Raw genomic sequence first — 20057 nt, 5'->3', positions numbered from 1 at the left:
CGACATTAAGCATGATACACCTTCATTAACATCAATGATAAATATATACAACAATGGTCCCAACACTGAACCGTGAAAGACTCCACTAATAACGTTAATCCACGTTCATGAAACCATCCCGTTATCCATCGCAGCAACTTGCCTTAATGCCACATTGCTCCAATTTGTACAGCATATGGCCATATGCTGTACAGCATTTGTACATATGGTTACAACTGTTATGCTATCCACGAAGGTCTCGCCAAATCAGTAGAGCCTAATCCGTTATAGCTAAAACAGGCTTTACTAATTCCAGTCTCAATCACTGAACGTCGCGGAACATCTGGCATGCAAACAGTTTAAAAATACAGAACTGATTTTATTTTTTTACTGAAAATGGACAATGATATTAACATTCCCGTTAGTTTTATGTATTTAAGAAAAATCTGTGTCAAATGTTATCTCTTAAAGACCGATGGGGGGGGGGGAGGTTAGAGAAATATTTAAAATTTTATTAAATTCAAGGATTGTGTATTCAATTCACTTTTATTACGAACCATTGTTCGTAATTAACATTCACGTTTGTTTAATAAACATGGAATTTTCAGATTATTAACACACTTTACAGAAAATATGATGTCTGTTCAAATATTATCCGGACTTGATTAAGGTGTTATTAATTAGTAGTAACAATAAACATATTTAAACTCAATTCCATTCGAAGAAATGTCCTTCTGAGATGAAGCACTTAGCCCAACGATTACTCAAAATATTATGGTTAAAAGACAAAACGTATTTAGTTATCTTATGTTTAATCTTAATAATAAATAACAGTGATTTCTGGACAGTGGCAATTTGTCTTTTCTATGTCATAATTCACGAAGATGAGTGCATTGAAATATACACTTTTATCTCATTTCCCCACCTATTTCCCTTTCATCCTGCCACTCATATGAGCCTATTTCAAGGATCCCAATAAAACAGTTATCTTATCTCGCTAGCAGTAATACCTACGTCACATTAGGTGAAACAAATCGCATCTTTTTTAAATAAAAATAAGTATTTAAACAGAAAATCGTAACAGGGGAAAATACCTTTCGAAAACCACAAGAAGTTTCCATCTGTTTACGCATATTAAGGTGAGTTTCTATATAGAGATAATGACAACTTAATATAAAAATAGGTGTTTGTTTGAGATTAATTAGAATAGAATGCAGTCAAGTATGACCGTGTTCCATTTTACCTTAAAGTTTATAAAAGCTGTACTAAGAATTAAAATGCAATTAGCCAATCCGTCTTTTTATTATGAACCGATGACAAATTTTGTTCCTATTTGAGGATCGCATCAGCGGTCGGAATGGAAATCTGAACTCCATTCCGGTTTGCTCATAACACATCAGTAAATCCATGTATACGAGTCAATTGCCTCCTCTTCTATTATTCTGACGACTGAGCTTCATGTAAAAATTATGTCAGATCAGATTAATGCCATCAATAATAGATTGAACATTACATCAGTCTGTAATCTAATTATTATAGTAATACTGTAGTATAATATGTACTATGTAGGTACTGAATATGTATTTTAACATAGGCATAACAGTATACAGCGGGCCATATGGCCAAAAGAACTTAAGAGTGATTGCCTATGTTGGTCTACATTGCCATTCCCTAGAAATAAACATATAATTAAAAATAATCTAGTATAAATAAATAAATATAGAATACAATAATGATTATGTAACTAATTATTGATATATAGATATATTGAATGGAACTTTTTCAAGGGCTAACCCCATTCAATATATCCCACCAATAATTAGCAAGGCTATCTGTTTCTGATTGCTATCTGCTGTTAACTAGGTCCAATTAATAAACATAAAGGCGATTTTTACTAAACTTTAACAGTAAACAGGAAAGATAACAGCTAGCTCGACAGATAGCTTAGAAACGAATATACAGAAAGCAGAGGGTAAAATCATAATTTTCATTTCAGTTGTGGTGATATTACAGTATTTGATTTATATATGTGCAAAAGAAAGATACTGCTGACAAAAGGAGAAAGGAAATAAGGATAAGTATCGTAATATCCTTATTGAGATACTATTACTATATACTTATTCTTACTTCCTTTCTCCTTTTATTTGCGCATTATAGCCTTAGTTGCTAATTAGCCAATAAAATCTAAACCAAACCTTTCATCAGCAGTATCTTTCTTTTGCACATATATAAATCAAATAATATCACCACAACTGAAATGAAAATTATGGTTCGCTCTTTTTCTGTATAATATTCTATATTTTCTACGCTATCTATCGGGCTAGCTGTTATCTTGCCTGTTAAATTTAAAGTTTAGCAAAAATCGCCTTTATCTTTATTAATTGGACATAGTTAAACAGGCAGTAGCAATCAGAAACAGATAGCCTTGCTAATTATTGGTGGGATATATTGAATGGGGTTAGCCCTTGAGAAAGTTATATTCAATGTATCTATATATCAATAATTAGCTACATTTATCATTACTGTATTCTATATTATTTATTTATATTATTGCTAATTATATGTTTATTTCTAGGGTATGGCAATGTAGACCAACACAGGCAATCAGTCTTTATAAGTTATTTTTGGCCATATGGTCCGCTGTATACTGTTAGGCCTATGTTTAAATACACATTTAGTACATATATACTATTACTATAATAATTTTACACACACACACCTGCCAGTTTATTAGGAACACCCCTGCTGTGCACACAAATGGCTTGTCCCACAACGTTGCAAGTCACATGACCACAGTTGTGGAAATAAAAACAGTACAACCTTTCTAGTATCAGTTAAGCGTACAAACCGTATCAAGAATGGGAAAAAGTAATAGTCTAATGGACTTCGAATGGTGGTAGTAGGTGCAAGACGTGCTGGACAAAATATCTCTGAAACAGTAGTTCTGAACTTTTCACGCACCACAGTTTCAAGGGTGTATCGAGAATGGTGCAACGAACAGAAAACATCCTCTCAACGGCATTCCCGTGGAAGAAAATCGCTTGTTGATGAGAGTAGAGTGTAGAGTGTATTTAGTGTCAAGCGGCACCAGGGGTTTCCCCCATCTCCGCGTTGCTTTCATTGTAGGTTTGTTGATGAGAGAGGTCAGAGGAGGATGGTTAGAATTGTGCAAGCAAACAGACGGACCACAATGTTGCACATCAAGTCAGAATACAACCTTAGTGCGCAGAACAAAATATTGCAACGGACCACTAGTCGCACTTTGTCGCGAATGGGCTTCAACAGCCGACCGCCACACCCTGTACCTTTGTTATTAATGAAGAACAAGAGAGCACGCCTCCTGTGGGCACAGTAACTAGCACTGGACTATCGAGGATTGGAAAACAGTTGCTTGGTCTGACGAGTCAAAGTTCCTGGTGTATCATGTTAATGGAAGGCTCAGAATTTTGTGAAAACAACATGAATCCATGGACCCGTCATGTCTGACGACTACTGTGCAAGGTGATGGGGGCAGTGTTATGGTGTGGGGAATGTTTTCTTGGCACACGTTGGATCCACTGATACCCATATATTCACGTCTGAATGCCACATCGTACCTAAACATCGTTGCTGACCAAGTGCATCCGTTCATGTTGACAGTTTTCTCAATCAGATGGTTACTTCCAGCAGGATAATGCGCCGGTGCACAAAGCTCGAATCACTATGGAATGGTTCCAGGAACATGACAATCACTTTTCTTTGCTGCAGTGGCCCGCTCAGTTGCTGGATCTGAATCCTACTGAACATTTTTGAATAAAGACCTTTTGCATTTATTTTTTTTAAATCCTCATTCTAATATATTAGTAATGTAAAACTGTTAAGAAGCAAATTAAGCAGAAAAAGGAACTTCATTTCCTGGCTATGTATCATATCTTCATCTACTATATTCAGATTTTGCACATTTCCCCATCCCCTGATTCGACCTCTTGCTAAAATTGCCCTCCCATATCTGAATACAGTGTTATTTACTTATTTATTGGTTTTTTATTTATTATTTTTCTTCTTTTTTGTTTGTTTGCTTCCTCAGTCCCAGTTGGTTGGGTTTTATTGGCGCATTAGCAACTAAGGCTATAATGCGCCAAAACCCGGTCATAAAAAAGGAAAACTTTCAGTGGCCTACTGAATTAGGTCACTAAGTCAAGGTATAAAAACAAGTATAAACTGTAAAAGACAAATATCAATAAACAAGTAACAATTTTTTAAATATCAGTAAAAAGGTTTACTGATTTCCAAAAAGCTAAAAAATAGCAGACACATGGTCATTGTCGGATAAAATCTGACAGAGTGTATACGGCTCAGTCAGATGATTAAAAGCGGTAGAACGGATATTGCTAAAATCTGGACAGTCAATTAAAATGTGTCTGATTGATAAAATTGTGCCACAGGACTCACACATAGGATCATCATCGGCCCTCAGCAAATAAGAATGAGTCAAATGACTATGTCCTATGCGAGTCCGGGCAAGAACAACTTCCTCCTTACGATTTCTGCGCAGACTAGACTGCCACGGTTCAATTACAGGCTTTACACGATATAATTTATTCGTAGTCTGTCTATTCCACGAATCCTGCCATTGGGAGTGTATCTTTTGGTGTATTATTTGCCTGTAGTCTGTATAGGGGACTGACAGGCAGCGATTATTATTGGGAATTGCTGATTTGGCTGCGGTGTCAGCAAAATCATTTCCCCTAATCCCAATGTGGCTAGGAATCCAGCAGAAGCGGATATCATTTTTTTATTTTATTTTTGTTACACAGAGCATTAAAACTATGATAAATGAATTAGCTTTTTGGCTGGGTGGCAGCCTTCATCAGATTAAAAAAAAAAAAAAAAAAAGAGCGGATATCATATTCACGTTCATGGAGAAAGTGAATCTTCTGCTGAATGCAAGACAGAACTGGATGAGAATTATATCTCACAGTTATTAAAGCCTGTAACACGCTGAGAGAGTCGGAATATAAAATGAACCGTTGGTGTTGGCATTTACGAATGTGATCCAAGGCTCACTCTATAGCGTGCAGCTCTGCAGTAAATATGCTGCATTCGGGGAGAATCTGCTCTGATATGGTGGTGTCCGGAAAGACAGCAGCAGATCCTACATATGATTCCGACTTCGAACCGTCTGTGTAAACTGACGAGAAGTCAGAATGTTCAGTTCGGTGTGCTGAATAAATCTGCAGGTAGACAAACGATGGAGTGTCCGACTTTCCCCAATTTTTAAGGGACAAGTCACATGCTGGAACATGAGCATGTCAGGGTGGAAGGGGTTGCTTTGGTGTTTTGGGCAACTTTGTCATTAAGTTCTTTGAGTAGCTCTTGGAGGCGAATACCAAAAGGACGATTGGCAGTCTTGCGGGTGTTGTACAAATTTCCCCATCGTGGCTCAAAAACGAATGTCCACGTGGGATGGTCTGGCAGGGATTTCAGTTTTAAAGCTTACTTTAGAGACAACTGTGTGCCTACCGGGCTAGCCGGGTGGGTAAGGTGCCTGCCTGGCAACCCAAAGGTCGCGGGTTCGAATCTCGCCTCGGGCTTGGATCAAAGTACTGCAAAAACCTTGGGAGGTGCATTATGGCCACAGAAGCCGATGCGCCAACAACTACCAAAAAAAAAAAAAGAGACAACTGCTTGCGTTGGAGCGATAACGGTGGTTCATTTGCTTCGACGTATAAGCTCTGGACAGGAGATGTTCGACAGGCTCCAATAGCGATGCGAAGAGCCTGATGGACAGGATCCAGCCATCGAAGTACACTGTCTCTGGCCGAATTGTATACAGGGACCCGTAATCTAGTCTGGATCGTACAAGCGCACGATAAATGCGCTTGTACGTAGGGTGCATCGGTCTGCACCCTAAGATGTAGAGGACAGAGAGTGCAGAATATTCAGGCCTCTTGTGCACTTTGTGCGGATTTGACGGATGTGATCCAGAAAGGTCAGCTTTTTATCAAATACGAGTCCCAAGAATTTTGTCCAAGCCTTAATTCAGGTTCAGGATGAAGATTCCGCTTACGACAAAAGTGTACGCAAACGGTCTTCTGCGGCGAGAACCTAAATCCATTAGACAGTGCCCACGAATTTAGGCGATCAATGGCTTTTTGCAGTTGTCTTTCAATAACCCTCATGTTGCATGACTGACAAAATATGCTAAAGTCATCAACATAGAGGGCACTGTTTACAGTTGGAGGAAGTTGTTCTGTGATGGAATTTACTTTGATGGTGACACTTAAAACGGATCCTTGTGGTACTCCCACCTCTTGGCTAAAGGAACGAGAGAGTGAGAATCCCACACGAACTTGGAAAGATCGATTGGCTAAAAAGTTTTTAATAAAAATGGGGAGATGCCCTCTAAGACCAAGGCTATGCAAATCTTTTAAGATGACAATTCTCCAAGTTGTGTCATACGCTTTCTCCATGTCAAAGAACACACACACAGACACCAAATGTTCACGTTTTAGGAAAGCATCCCGGATGGATGTTTCCAGTCTTATAAGATGGTCCAAAGTGAACCGGTTCCTTCGGAAGCCGCACTCGATATTGGAGAGAAAGTCATTTGATTCTAAATACCATATTAAACGAAAATTAACCACTCTCTCCAGGATTTTGCACAGACAGCTAGTCAGAGCAATAGGATGATAATTAGTAGTGACTTTTGGATCCTTTCCATAGATTTTGGTGAAAGATGCTTAATCATTTCATAATGGATGCCATCTGGTCCAACAGGACTTACTTTGGAAAGAATGAGAGCTCTTTTCAGTTCCTGTATAGTGAATGACCCGTTGTAGGGATAGACGCTCAGACTTAAAATTAAGTGCCTGTTTTTCGATTTTATGTTTCAGGACCAGAAACTCTGGGGAATACGAAGATGTTACAGAGATGTTAGAGAATGTTTCCCCAAGAGAATTGGCGATTGCAATTGGATCTGCACTAGTGCATCCATTATAATCTAGGATTGAAGAAGTGTGGGATGTATATTTTCCCTTCATTTTCCAGATTTTATCCCAGACCAACTTAGTACTAGTGGACTGAGTAATTGAAGTAAAACGGATCCACGATTCCTTTTTACTCTGACGGCGGATGTAGCGTGCTTTGGCTCGTGCGCGTTTAAAGGCTATAACGTTGGTCGTGGTAGGATATCGGCGGAATATCCCCCACGCTTTGTTTTGAGCCTTTTTTGCTGCTGTGCATTGTGAATTCCACCAAGGTTTGGGAAATGGTGGAAACCGGGCAGTTATTTTTGGAATGGCATTCGCAGCTGCTTGGACGATATTTCCTGTGATGTACGTTACTGCATTATTGATAGGCTCCTGACTGACGGTACTAAGGTCAAAATTTGCCTGATGTTGGAAGGCAGTCCAGTCAGCCTGATCAGTCTTCCACCGTGTTAACCTGAAAGGAGGACACGGTCTCCCACTGTGTAACCACGTTATCACAGGGAAGTCATCACTTCCGTGTGGGTGCTTCTCCACTTCCCAAGTGAGTGAAGGGAGTAGAGAAGGGGAGCAGATAGAGAGATCAATGGCAGAAAACGTACGTGTAGGCATGTGGAAGGTGTTTGTTCCAATATTTAGGAGGGAAAGATTGTCATTTAGCATGCGCTCTATGACTCGTCCCCTTCTATTGATGTTAGCACTACCCCACAGGGCGTTATGTCCATTAAAATCCGTGAGAAGTAAGAAAGGGGGAAGGCAACTGCGTTACAAGATCATCAAGGTCTCCCTGGGAGATGTCAGTCCCAGGTGGCAAATAAACAGAGCAGACGGTTAATAAAAATCCCACTGTAAGGCGAATTGCAACAGCCTCTATGTTGGTTGTAACTAGTAAGCGCTGAACTGGGGTCTCGTTGCCCACAAGAATAGCCACTTCTCCATGAGCAGGACCATCCGCAATTCTATCCTTACGAAAAATTGTGATGTTATGCATGGTGGGATCATCATTTGCCTTTAGATAAGTCTCCTGCAAGCAAAAGCAAACTGGCTCATGCTTTTGCAGGAGGGCCTTGATGTCATCAGTATTTCGCCGGAATCCACGACAATTCCACTGTAGGAATTTAGCCATTATTTTGGCTTGGTAGGTCCATCAGGTGGCTTCCGAGGTGCTGAGGGCTTACTTTTGTCAGTCTTGGATTTATCTTTTTTGGGGAAGAATGGACGCTGTCCCGTGTCCATTTCTTCCTCCGCAAAGAGTTCCAAGACTGATTCATCCGATACCTCCTTGTCCTCTACATCCATTGTTTCTGTTATTACTGGTGGCTCTTTATCACTTGGTTTTGGTAGTGGTGGAGCACTAGGAGGTACGGTATAGGAGTGGCAGCTGACTGTTTTTTTGGTGGGCTTTTGTGAACTCAATAAATAGCGTGCAATCGGAGTGAATGACTCTCTTGGTGGTACAGTCATCTCAGATTGCATACCGATAGTGCACTTCGCAGAAACCTTCTGGGTATATGAAGGCTTCCCGCTATTTATTGGTTGTATGCGTTTTCTAGCCTCTGGGTAGCAGATATTCAGCTCTGTTTTTAGTTTTTGGATCTCTTTTTCATCCTTCCACCACTGGCACTCTGGAGTAGGAAGAGTGCTCCCCTTGGCAATTTATACAGATCGGTTTGGAAGCTGAACATTCCTTGCTCTCGTGATCTTTCGCACCACATCAAGCACAGGCAGGGTTACCACGACAAGCCGTTTGTGAGTGGCAGTATTTTTGGCATTTAAAACACCTCAGTGGGTTTGGAATATAAATCCTCACTGGGCAGTTTAAGTACCCTGCCTTGATGGAACTTGGAAGCCGTGGGGTGTTAAATGTTAGGATGAGAACTCGGGTAGGGACGAGATTCCCATCCTTTCTCATTGATATTCTTTTGACAGCAGTCACTCCTTGTTCTTTCAGTTCAGAGCAGATTCCTTCTTCAGAGACATGAAGAAAGTCCCACTCTGAAATGACACCTCGTGAAGAGTTCAAAGTTTTGTGGGAGTTACGCTGATAGGTATTCCCACTATTGATGTGGCTTTCAGGATTTTTTCCGCCTGTTTCATGGTTGTAGCTTCGACCAAAAGGTCGCCAGAACGCAGTCGTTTTACAGATTTGGGTGATCCTGCCAACCCTTCTAATCCTTTCTGGATAAAGAAGGGTGACATCTTTCCAATTGACTGCTCTCCTGTGGAATGGAGAATGAGGAAAAGCGGTGTCACTGATGATGGTGGTCGTGTATCCGCAGTTCTGGCTCTTTTTGCAGAGGTGTTTTCTGTGGTTTCATCTCGATTAGGTAGGGGCCCTGCTGGGGCCTCAGAAGAATTAGAATTTAAGTTATTCATAGGAGTAAAATAAAAATTTCCGATGCCCTAAGTACCTCACTCACCACGGAGCCCTACGAGGGGACGCCCACTCGTGAACTAGCAGGTACTGCGTACACGAATGGGACGCAAAGTTCGCTTAGGAGCACCATACCCACGTTTCCAATAAGCCTTGATCTCGTCCCAGGACCAAAGGGAGGGAGACTTATTGGAACGCAGTTGATCCTAGCAGTAAGAACCACCCGCCGATTGATCCCAGTCGGGCCGGTACGGGCACACCCGTCTTGTCGAAGCAGGGGCCAAAGTAGTGTATTAAGACTGGGCCCCCTCAACCACCAGGATCCCCCTTTCCGAATTTCACGGATCGCGGCGCACATGCCGGATTCCAACGATGTAACCCTGGAACCAAGGTATGGGCGTTAGTCCCAGAGATGCTAATCTGGAAGACCAGCAACATCACTGGGAGGTCCCATCACCACGTACAGGTGCCCACGTCGAGGGGAGAAAGGAATGAAGAGAAGATTCTGAAAATGTTGGCGCCTCCGTAACCAGGTGGGAAGGAGCAGCAGTGCGTAGCACACGCTTCTTGATTAGACCGGGGTTCGAGCCCGTCACCACCAAATACGGAGGATGCGGAAAGGTCAGGGAATGACCACCGCATATTCCCGGAGCAATATGGCCTTAGTTGCTAATGCTCCTAAAAACCAAACAACAACAACTGAAAATGTTTTTTGTACGATGATTGAAGATTTCAGTAAAGGGGAAAACACATTTCACTATAATAACGCAAAAAAAAAAAAAAAAAAAAAAAAAACACACACAATTCTAGCTATCGGTATTTTCGCGAATGCAATAACATCGAGTTTATAACTGCTTGCAGTAACAGAAAAGCCCAATAAACCGGAAAGTGCAAATTGTTTTTGTTTTATGGTCATGACCCCCAGAAATGTGATTTAGAAAAATGTCACAGAGGCGTTCAAAATTGGTTCTTTTAACAGAACATGTGATAACGATGAAAGTGTAGGGCATTTTAGTGATTTGAAATGGTAACTAATACAATTTGCACTATAAAAATGAACTTTTGGAAAGTTATACAGCGAAATTTTCAACTTCACTTCTGAGGTCGTGGAACGAATTACCAAAAAACAATGTGTTATTGGGGTCACATTACGATATTTGCACGATACGATGCTCTCTGGAACGGATTAATATCGTAAAGCTGGGTACTGTATCGTATAGCTACGAGTGTAGTTTGAAATGCGGTATTTACGAATGTTTAACATTCATTTTTTGCAATTAATGTTCATATTTTCGATTTTGTTGATACTTTGAAAAAAAAGAAAAACAAAAAAACTCGTAAACCCCGGAACTCATAAAGCGAGAACTGCTTGTATATTGAGTGACCGGGGTTGAAGCCCGTCACTACTGAATACGGTGCTGTTTCTTGTATTCTGTCTATCTTGTGAACACCTCTGACCGTTTGGTCGTCCCGGAGTATAAACAGAAAATTTGTTTAAATTTATTTATATAAACGTCTATGCCTCTTGTCTCATGCTTATCTTGTTAAAATGACTTGTTTAATAGAGAGTTAAACATGCTTTCTCCTGTTCAAAACAGTTGTACTCACAAATAGCTATATGTGAGTTATATGTAAAGAGAGCAGTAGTACATAGCGGAATAAGTTTGTGGTGTGATATTTTAAGAAAATAGTGTGAATTTTAAAAGAAGACTGGTGAGCTGTATTTTCAATTTTTCATATTCTGATCCTAGAAAAATTTATTGTGTTAACTGTTTGACGTGATTTATAATGTCTGACAGATATATGCGAAAACAAGAATCTGGTTATGAAAAAAGAAAGCTTTAGGTAAAATGAAGATTCAACTGCTGATATCAGTCACACAGATCAGTTGTCGTTTATTATTCGTTATGTATCAAAGGATGGCGAAGTACATGATCGTTTCTTGGTGTTGTTCCCATTAAAAAGCATGGTGCAAAATATCTTTTTGACGAGGTAACAGCTTAATAAACATGGAATAGATGCAGCAAATTGTAGATCTCAGTCATATGACAATGCTGCCAATATGAATGGAATGTATTCTGGAGTCCAAGCCAGATTCAAGGTAGTCAACAAACTAGCAGTATGGGTTCCATGTGCTTTACAGTCTTAATTTAGTAGGGATCACATCCGCAGAAAGCTGTTTGGCTGCCGTTAATTTTTTTCGGTATTTTACTGCCGCTCACCACAAAGATAGTCTAAATTGAGTACGATGGAGAATACAATCTCGATCAAAAATCTATGAGACACAAGATGGTCATCACGTTACGATACTGCGAGATCACTGAGGGGTAAAAAAAAAAAAAACCCAATACAGTAAAATTCGTGCAGCACTCGTTGATATCTCAGAATGGGAAGAACAAAAAGGTCGCCGTAGCCTAGTGGTCAGGCGCGCGGGTGCATAAGTACACGTGCCTTGAGTGACCGGGGTTCAAGCCCGTGACTGCTGAATACGGTGCTGTTTCTTGTATTCTGTCTATCTTGTGAACTCCTCTGACCATTTGGTCGTCCCGGAGTATAAACAGAAAAATAATTAAAAAAAATAATAATAATAAAAAGCGACAGTGGTTCTTGAAGCGAAAGCTTTGATAAATAAACTGAACATGTTAGAAATAGCATTAATAACTGTCATTTGGAAAGTTCTTCTAAAAAAACATAGATAAAGCAATACAAGAACCTGGAATTGAGGCATACGTAATTGTGAAATTATACAGAGTCCAGTCACAATATTATGACCACCCCACAATGTAGACATCACACACCGCAAGCTTGATGTTCGGCATCCGTGAACACAGTAACAGCCTCCGTCATGGGCAAAGCACGCGACCTTGAAAGGGTATCAAGACTGGACGAAAGGAAACAACACCTAATGTCAATGCAGGCTTTGCACCGCCTGTTCATACTTAGAACAATGTTGTTGATAAGTTCTTGCTGTAAAATCGTCCATTCCTCTGTCAGCGCCATCTTCAGCTGGTGAACATTTTCTGGCTGGTGGGTGTGGACGTGCCGCTAGACGTCCCATATGTGTTCGATAGGATTTAGATCGGTGGAACGGGCAGGCCAATCTATACGAGCAATGTCCTCATTACCCAAAAGCATATCAACAGCTGCAGTGCGATGGGGTGTGGCGTATCACCCATTAACACGAATTCGGGGCCAATGGCACCTCGGAACAGATGCACATGGGGAAGGATTACTTCAGTACAGTAGCAGTAGGAGTATATATCGGTCATCACTTTTAAATCTCTGGCCTTTACAGTGAACTGTTACACCTACAATGAAAGCAACGCGGAGTTGGGGGAAACCTCCGGTGCCGCTAGACACGAATACACTTTACACTTTTTTTTTCATCATTGGGCGTTGTTGGTTTGTTGTTTAATGGCACAAGGGCTGCTAAGGCCATATTGTGCCTTTGGGCGTTGTTTTTCATGGACGACTGCCACTGGTCCTTCGAACAACTGTACCTGTCGTTCTGAAGGCCAACCACGCACGTGAGACATGCTATGGGCGATACCGAACTCTGCAGCCACACTCCTTGCACTTCGACCTTCCTAATTATTCGACTCCGGGAAAAGTCATCCAAATGTTGTCCACTAGCCATTTCATTGTCTGTAGCACTGTATGAAGCCAATCGAACGTCTATAACAATCGTGCTCACCATTTCGGTAATATGCACATAACTGCTGCTTTTATCTGAGCCCTCTCATCACGATTCAAATTTTTGCATGTGCACCAGATTTCTACTGAACGGCCACAGTTATGCAAATCGCCACAGGCTGTTTCGTTCGATTTTGTAGTTGAAAATTTTAGAAATTGTGTTGGTCATTAAGTTTTGCACACCAGTGTATAATGTAGTCGCAAAGTAACTGAATGTCAAAAATAATTTTGATTTCATATACTTGGGTTTCAGGAAAGCTTTTGATACTCTTGCACATGGAAGATTGCTGTACAAATTGGAGAGGTATGGCATTAAGGGTAAGTTGCTACAATGCACAAAGGGATGGTTGAATGAGAGACGATACAGAGTAGTAATCAGTGGACACTGCTCTTCATGGACAAATGTAATTTGTCCATGAAGTCGCTCTTACCACGTGGAATTCCCCCAGGGTTCGGTGCTGGGCCCATTGTTGTTTTGTGTATCATCAATGAAGGTATATCAGAATTAATGTCCAAGTTTGCAGATGATACAAAGGTTGGCAGGATTGTTAACGACAGGAAAGACAGTATGCTACTCCAACTGGATCTAGACAAGTTGGGCAAAGGGGCTGAGAAGTGGCAACTTTAACTTTGACAAATGCAAAGTACTGCATATGGGTAGCAATAACCCAAGAGAAACGTACCAACTGTGTGGTACTCAGGAAAATGGAAAAGACCTGGGTGTGGTTGTGAAGTAAAATATGAAGTTTGCTGAGCAGTGCAGACGGGCTGCCAGGGCAGGTCATGGAGTCTTGTCAATGATATATAGGAATTTTGCTGACAGGGAGGTGATTTTCCCGTTGTACAAGGCAATGGTCAAGCCACACCTAGAGTACTGTGTACAGGTCTGGAGGCCTCATTTTAGGAAGGATGTAGAGTTGCTAGAACGAGTACAAAGAAGGGAAACAAGATTGGTGAGGGGAACAAAGGAGTGCTCTTACCAAGAAAGGCTTAAGTTCTGATAATTGCAGCGCCTGGAGAGTAGGCGCCTGCGAGGTGATCTAACTGAGGTGTATAAGGCCTTGAATGGGTTGAGCAAGCTGAATGCTGATGGGATCCTTCCTCTTGCTCAGATTAAGAACCCGAGGGGCATAGATTCAAATTGAAGAAAGACAGTTGTAGAATAGATGTGCAGAAGTTTGCCTTTAGCCAGCGGGTGGTTGATTGGTGGAACAGACTTCTGTTGTTGTGGAAGTTGATAGCCTAAAGAAATTTAAGGTTGAGCTGGACAGGCATTTTGGAACGAATGGAGGGGTGAAATGAGAAGTTTTTTTTTTTTTTTGGCTGATGCTGCATAAGCTACTTTCTTGCATCGTATGCCTCTACTAATGCTAATTTTACAATTGCGCATAACTCAATTCCAGATCGTACTGTAGACGTATTAGCCACAAAAATGACAAGCTGCACACAGTATATTGCATAATACCTTCAGTTTTCTTATAGATCAATCTATGTCAAAAGAAGAAATTCGATCCAAAGCCGCAGCATTGGTCAGCACCTACTCTTCCGACTTAGGATTTCGTTGATGAATTTCTATTGTTTTCAGCACTATACAAGGATAAAACCGTCTGTGGCAGAATTAATAAAGGCACAAATAAAAGATAAACTGATTACTAGTTTCCCAAACGTACACATAGCTTTAAGAATTTATCTAACCATAATTTGATAGAATGTTGAAGGAGAACGCTCATTTTCGGAACGCAAGCAGATCAAGAACTGTGTACGCTCAACTATTAGCCAAGATCGCTTATCGTTGTTGGCACTTATATGTATCGAGAACGATATTACTCGTTACATGGACTTCGAGGACGTTATTAAAGATTTTGCTACAACGAGAAGCCGAAGCAAGAAACCTTTGTGATCTTAAGAAATGTTACAAGTATTCTAGGTATTGAAGATTGTTTCCTTTTAATTTCAAGTATAATGTTGAAATTTAATAGTTGCATTATTTTTAAATCTGAAAACCTTTTCCTCCCCATTCCCCCCCCCTTCTTTTGTAGGCCCCAAAACTGTGGTAGGGGCTTGGCACAGTCCTAATGGGGAATCTAGTCCTGATCCAGGGAGCTCTATTTGACCCAACAGTTCACTCTTTAAGCACACGCTCTATGTTTCACACTATTTTACTGTAAAATACAGTACACTTACCATTAACAATACGAAATTAGTCGCAGTTATAATCTTGCGTGCATTTCTTGAAAACCCACGTGATTTGGATATTAGCATTTTTGTTTTTAATCCTTAATAGCATATGAAAGCCAGTGATTGACAAGAGATAAATAACAAAAGTACTGGAAACAAAAGAACTGGGTTGTTGCAATTTGAGAATCCACTGATAACTGATGCGTGGATTCTTCCTTTTCAGGTCAGAGACCAGTTTAACCATTTCTATGAATATTTGCTACTCCATTTACAACAGACCATAAATCTGAAAGTGAAATAAATAGAAACAAATGAAAAAGAAACTGTTGCGGTGTAACTGCAAACACTGAAATCTATAAAATGAAAAGAAAAAAACAATCGCACAAGAAACGGGTGAGTATTCGGTACACAACTGACGAAACATAAAATTAAACAGGAAAATTAATTTTCTCTATTCAGTTTTACCACCAGATAAGTTTCACGTGAAAAGGTGCACGATTTCGTAAATACAATGTAGAAATATTTAATAATGGCACTTATCTGCAAGATTTTTTTTCAGCGAGTTAAAGGAATCAAATGTCATTTCGATTTGCGAAATACTCTATATATAAAATATATTAAACTTTACGAGTTAAAATATGCATTTATCAAAATGTTTCTGAACTATCTTAAAATACATTTTGTATGCTCTCAACAGCCAATTTTCATCTTATCGAAATATGGGGCTGGAACTTCTGTTCTCCTTATTCGCTTTTACGCTGGTTAGTTTAGTCAAGCCGCAAGACCCAACACCACCACCTCGATGTCCTGTTTCCTTTCGAAATTCCGAGTGCCTGAACGTTGATGATCCAAAATATCCGAAATTCTTGCCGCATCCCACAGACTGTAACAAGTATTATATGTGTGAAGGTATTTTTGCGTGTGAAATGCACTGTCCTGAAGGACTAGAGTTCAATTTAAATAAGAATGTCTGCGACTGGCCTCAAACTTCTGGATGTGCACACGGTAAGTTATATCTCGTATAAATCATTTACTTTTTTTTTTTTTTTTTTGTTGCTTTTGGATAATACTATATTATGTACGTTATACTTCGATTACGAAACTAAGTTAAGTCAGTAGTGTAGTTTTTAAAACGACGCCAAAAAAAAAAACCCCACATTCCTTAAATCCAAAAACTCCAACAATATAATCTGAAGATGTGGATAAACTGACGAATGGTTGAAAAAGAAACAAAATCGACATGCCACTTCATGTGGACTAAATCAGTGGTGCGCAAACTATGGGACGCGACCTCCAGAGGGGTCGCAGCAATTTTTAAATAAAATTAGTTTTTGTGTACACGAAAAACAAAAAAAAAAAACCTGTTGTTAAAATTACTTTTTCAATACTGTAAATGTAGAGACCTTACTACTCGAACGAAGTCTGAGATACGAATGAACTCTATTGCCAGTATATTTTTTAGGTGGTTTCACGTGTGATGCAGGCGGCTTTCTTACTTATTGTCCTTGTAGATAATATGGCTTAATTTTCTCACTGGCTATGGACATACAGAAAGTATGACTTCTCAGTATGTATTAATAGTAGTACTGAGAAGTCATACTCAGAAAATATGACTTCTCAGTACTACTCAATTGCTGAACCGTAATCCCTCTAGCTCTTAATTCGTGCTTCCTACAGCAAAAATTTCTGAAATTGCCTCAGGACTAGTAGTGGCAGTAAATAGCAAGTCTGTTGCACGCACGCTTTATTCTGCTTCGTAATTCGGTGATTTCACGTCAACTTGGATCTGTTTTTCATTCTTCTACTACTTTTTATATTATCGTTATTTTTAAGAAAACAAAAAAAAATGTACACATTTTTATATATTTTACCATGCATTGGGTAATCAGAACAAAACGGTCGAGGAGTGTTGACAACAATGTTGCTACAGATATATCAGAAACTGAAAGGGTAAGAAATGTATCATGTGAAATTTTGGACACTAACGTTATTTCAAGTGTAGTCAACTCTTCAACGTGATTCCTATAGCAACCACCAATTTCTGGTAGAGAGCCATCATATTCCAAATCAAAAAGAATGAAAATGAATAGAAAATATCGAGAGGAATTTATGAAGTGCAGCTGTACTTGCTTGCTTTCTTTTTTTTTTTTAATGAAAACCCCAAACACGAAAGGTATCAAAACCTATAGTACTTAATACCGTGCATGGGTTGAAGGAGAAGTATGGGGCAAGGGGATGCTTGAAACTTAGCTCGTTAGCTTCGTTAGCTCTAGAGACTAAACATGGGTTTCACCACCTCAAGACTCCAAATAAGCAAAGTGGTGGTATTTCACCGGTTGATGAAAGTCATCTACCACCTTACTTAAGTGTTGTTGATGGTGAGCAACGTCCTGCGTGCATAATATGTTACGAAAAACTACTAACGAAAGCATGAAACCTATTAAATTAAAAAGACACTTACATACGAAACATCCAGAGATAATGAAAAAAACTGAATCCATGTTCAAAAGACGACTACGCCATACAAGGTCTGAAATCTGTCATGAAGAAACACTGCAGTTCCTTGTAAAGCTTTTAGAGCATCGTTGGAAGTGTCATATTTAATAGGAAAAAAAATGAAATCACATACTATTGCTGAATCCCTTGTTCTCCCTGCTGCAATAAAAATTATTTCAATTATGCATGGAGAAAAGTACAGCAACGATTTAAATACCATTCTTCTATCCAGAGACACAGTTATCGCGAACAACATAAAATTCAGTTTATTAAATCGATTGAGAGAAAGTTCAATTTTTGCAATACAGTTTAGATGAATTCACAGATACGTATTTAAAACCTTGCTCAACTTATTGTATATGTCAGATACTGCTACGAGGGAGATATTTTGGAGAATTTCTATTTTGCAAAGCTTTGGAAGGAAGGAAGAACGACGAGAGAGATTTTTGATGTTACAAACATTTTCTTTCAAACAAATATTGTCTAAAGTGGAACAACTGCTTTGCGATTTGTACTGATGGTGCGGCTGAATTAACAGGGTAAAATAAAGGTTTGAAAGGCAAAGTGGTGGAAATTAAAGGAAATTGCTCCAAATATAGTTTTGAATCATTGCATTATACAGTACATAGGGAAGCATTAGTAGCAAACGAAATGCAAACCGATTTGCACAAAGGTTTGAAAGATGCGATAAGGGTGATCAACTTTATTAAACAGTAGAAGCTTAAATAGCAGACTTTTCACAATTCTTTGTAATGAAATTGGATGGACGCTTCTTTTAGATACGAAAGTGGGGTTGTTGTCCAGTGGCAAAGTGTTGCGACGTCTTTTTGACCTTAAACATCAAGTTTTGTTTTTGTCTATCGGATAAAAATCGGAACCTTGCTCAATTGTTTACAAATCAAAAATGGCCTGGAAAACTTGGTTCCCTTGCTGATATATTTGAAAAAGTTAATGATTTAAATTTAAGTCTTCAAGAACAGGGAACAAATATATTAGTACTCAGTGATAAAATAGAAACTTTCAAAGGGAAGCTTAATCTTTGGAAAACTGAATTTGAGCGTAATAATACTAAAATTGAAAATGTTCCCATGCTTTTCTAATTTTGTTATAATATTGACATTTTACAATTTAGGGATATCATTGCCACCCAACTAACAATGCTAATTAAGAATTTTTCCAAATGATTTAATGTATCTCCAGAAAAAAAGTTGTATTGGATTCGCGATCCCTTTGCATTTGATATTTCTTCATGTCCCAAAATTATTTATTTTATTTGCTGAATTACCATTCAGCAAAAGAAAGATCTCATCGACTTGTCTGACGAAGCATTACTACTGTTTCCAAGACTACTTGGGAAAATTTTTGGCATTCTTTTCGAGATGAGTATCCAGAATTATCCTCCCTTCGGGTCTACATATTTATGTAGGTTGGTTTCTCAAAATTAATAGCTATAATGACAAAACAGCGTTCCAGACTTGATCCACAAGATGCCATAAGATTAGTAATTTCAAACATTGCGCCAAATATGGACTAAATATTATCGGTTATCCAGGCTCGTCCTTCTTATTGTTTTGTAATTGTTCATTTTTTATTGTTTTGTAATCTTAATTGAAGAATAAGAATTGATTTGTTGTTTTTGCTGTATTCAATTAAAATATTAAACAATTATTTTAACGTGTAAATTAAAAAGGAAACAATTTTTTTATTCCTTTCTCAGTACTTGAATAAAATTTTCTACTACATAATTTATAAAATGCCATTTTCTTCTAAAAAAAATTTGGTCATCCTACCTCGGGGTTTACATTGAGGGGTCGCATTAATTTTTATATTTAATACATGGGGTCGCCAGCGAAATAAGTTTGCGCGCCACTGGGCTAAATAATGCACAAATTTTCCCCAAAGGTTCAAGAAAAAAGTTAGCAATCGTAAGCAATCTCGAATCAAGCAAACAATCGACTTGATCTGAAGGTAACAAAGACCTGTGGTGGGGACAAGAAACTTACAGAATTTAAATGTCGCAAATGAATGACAACGACTCTTGACTAGTCGTAACTCAATCAGGTTGCAATTTCCATTCAGCAACAAAGAGCTGTATTCAATGGTATTTCGATTTTCCAGAATACACGTAATCATAGTGGTACTACTTTGCTGAGAGGGACGAAATTTTGTACTTCAGTAAATGAGTGGATGCTTTATTCTGTTACATACAGCACATTTATCTTGTGCTTCTGTACAAACGAGAACTGTAGAATTATGAATATTTAATTTTAAATTTAAAAAAGATTATCTATGACACGTAGACATGTATAGAATCTTATGGACGCCATTTCAAGTCCGCTATGGTATATTGGGACGATACAGAACTCTGC

At 39.1% G+C, this 20057-nt stretch overlaps 2 protein-coding genes across 2 annotated transcripts in view; one reads left to right on the top strand and one right to left on the bottom strand.

Annotated features, from left to right (window-relative positions):
* Positions 1-20057, bottom strand: part of LOC150085895 (immunomodulatory peroxidase-like) — a 312395-nt gene that overhangs the window by 84437 nt on the left and 207901 nt on the right. The window lies entirely within an intron of this gene.
* LOC150085897 (uncharacterized) overlaps positions 1047-20057 on the top strand; it is a 32330-nt gene continuing 13319 nt past the window's right edge. The window contains exons 1-2 of the mRNA XM_090374733.1: positions 1047-1118; positions 15890-16197. Of these exons, the coding sequence (XP_090230859.1) occupies positions 15912-16197 (286 nt within the window). The 5' untranslated portion in view covers positions 1047-1118; positions 15890-15911. The remainder of the gene's footprint in view (positions 1119-15889; positions 16198-20057) is intronic.

The sequence above is a fragment of the Mastigoproctus giganteus genome, chromosome 5, assembly GCF_048544385.1.
Source record: "Mastigoproctus giganteus isolate SK-2022 chromosome 5, ASM4854438v1, whole genome shotgun sequence".
In the NCBI taxonomy this organism is placed as follows: Eukaryota; Metazoa; Arthropoda; class Arachnida; order Uropygi; family Thelyphonidae; genus Mastigoproctus; species Mastigoproctus giganteus.
The sequence above is the reverse complement of the archived record's forward strand: the minus strand, read 5'-3'. Positions and strand labels throughout refer to the sequence as shown.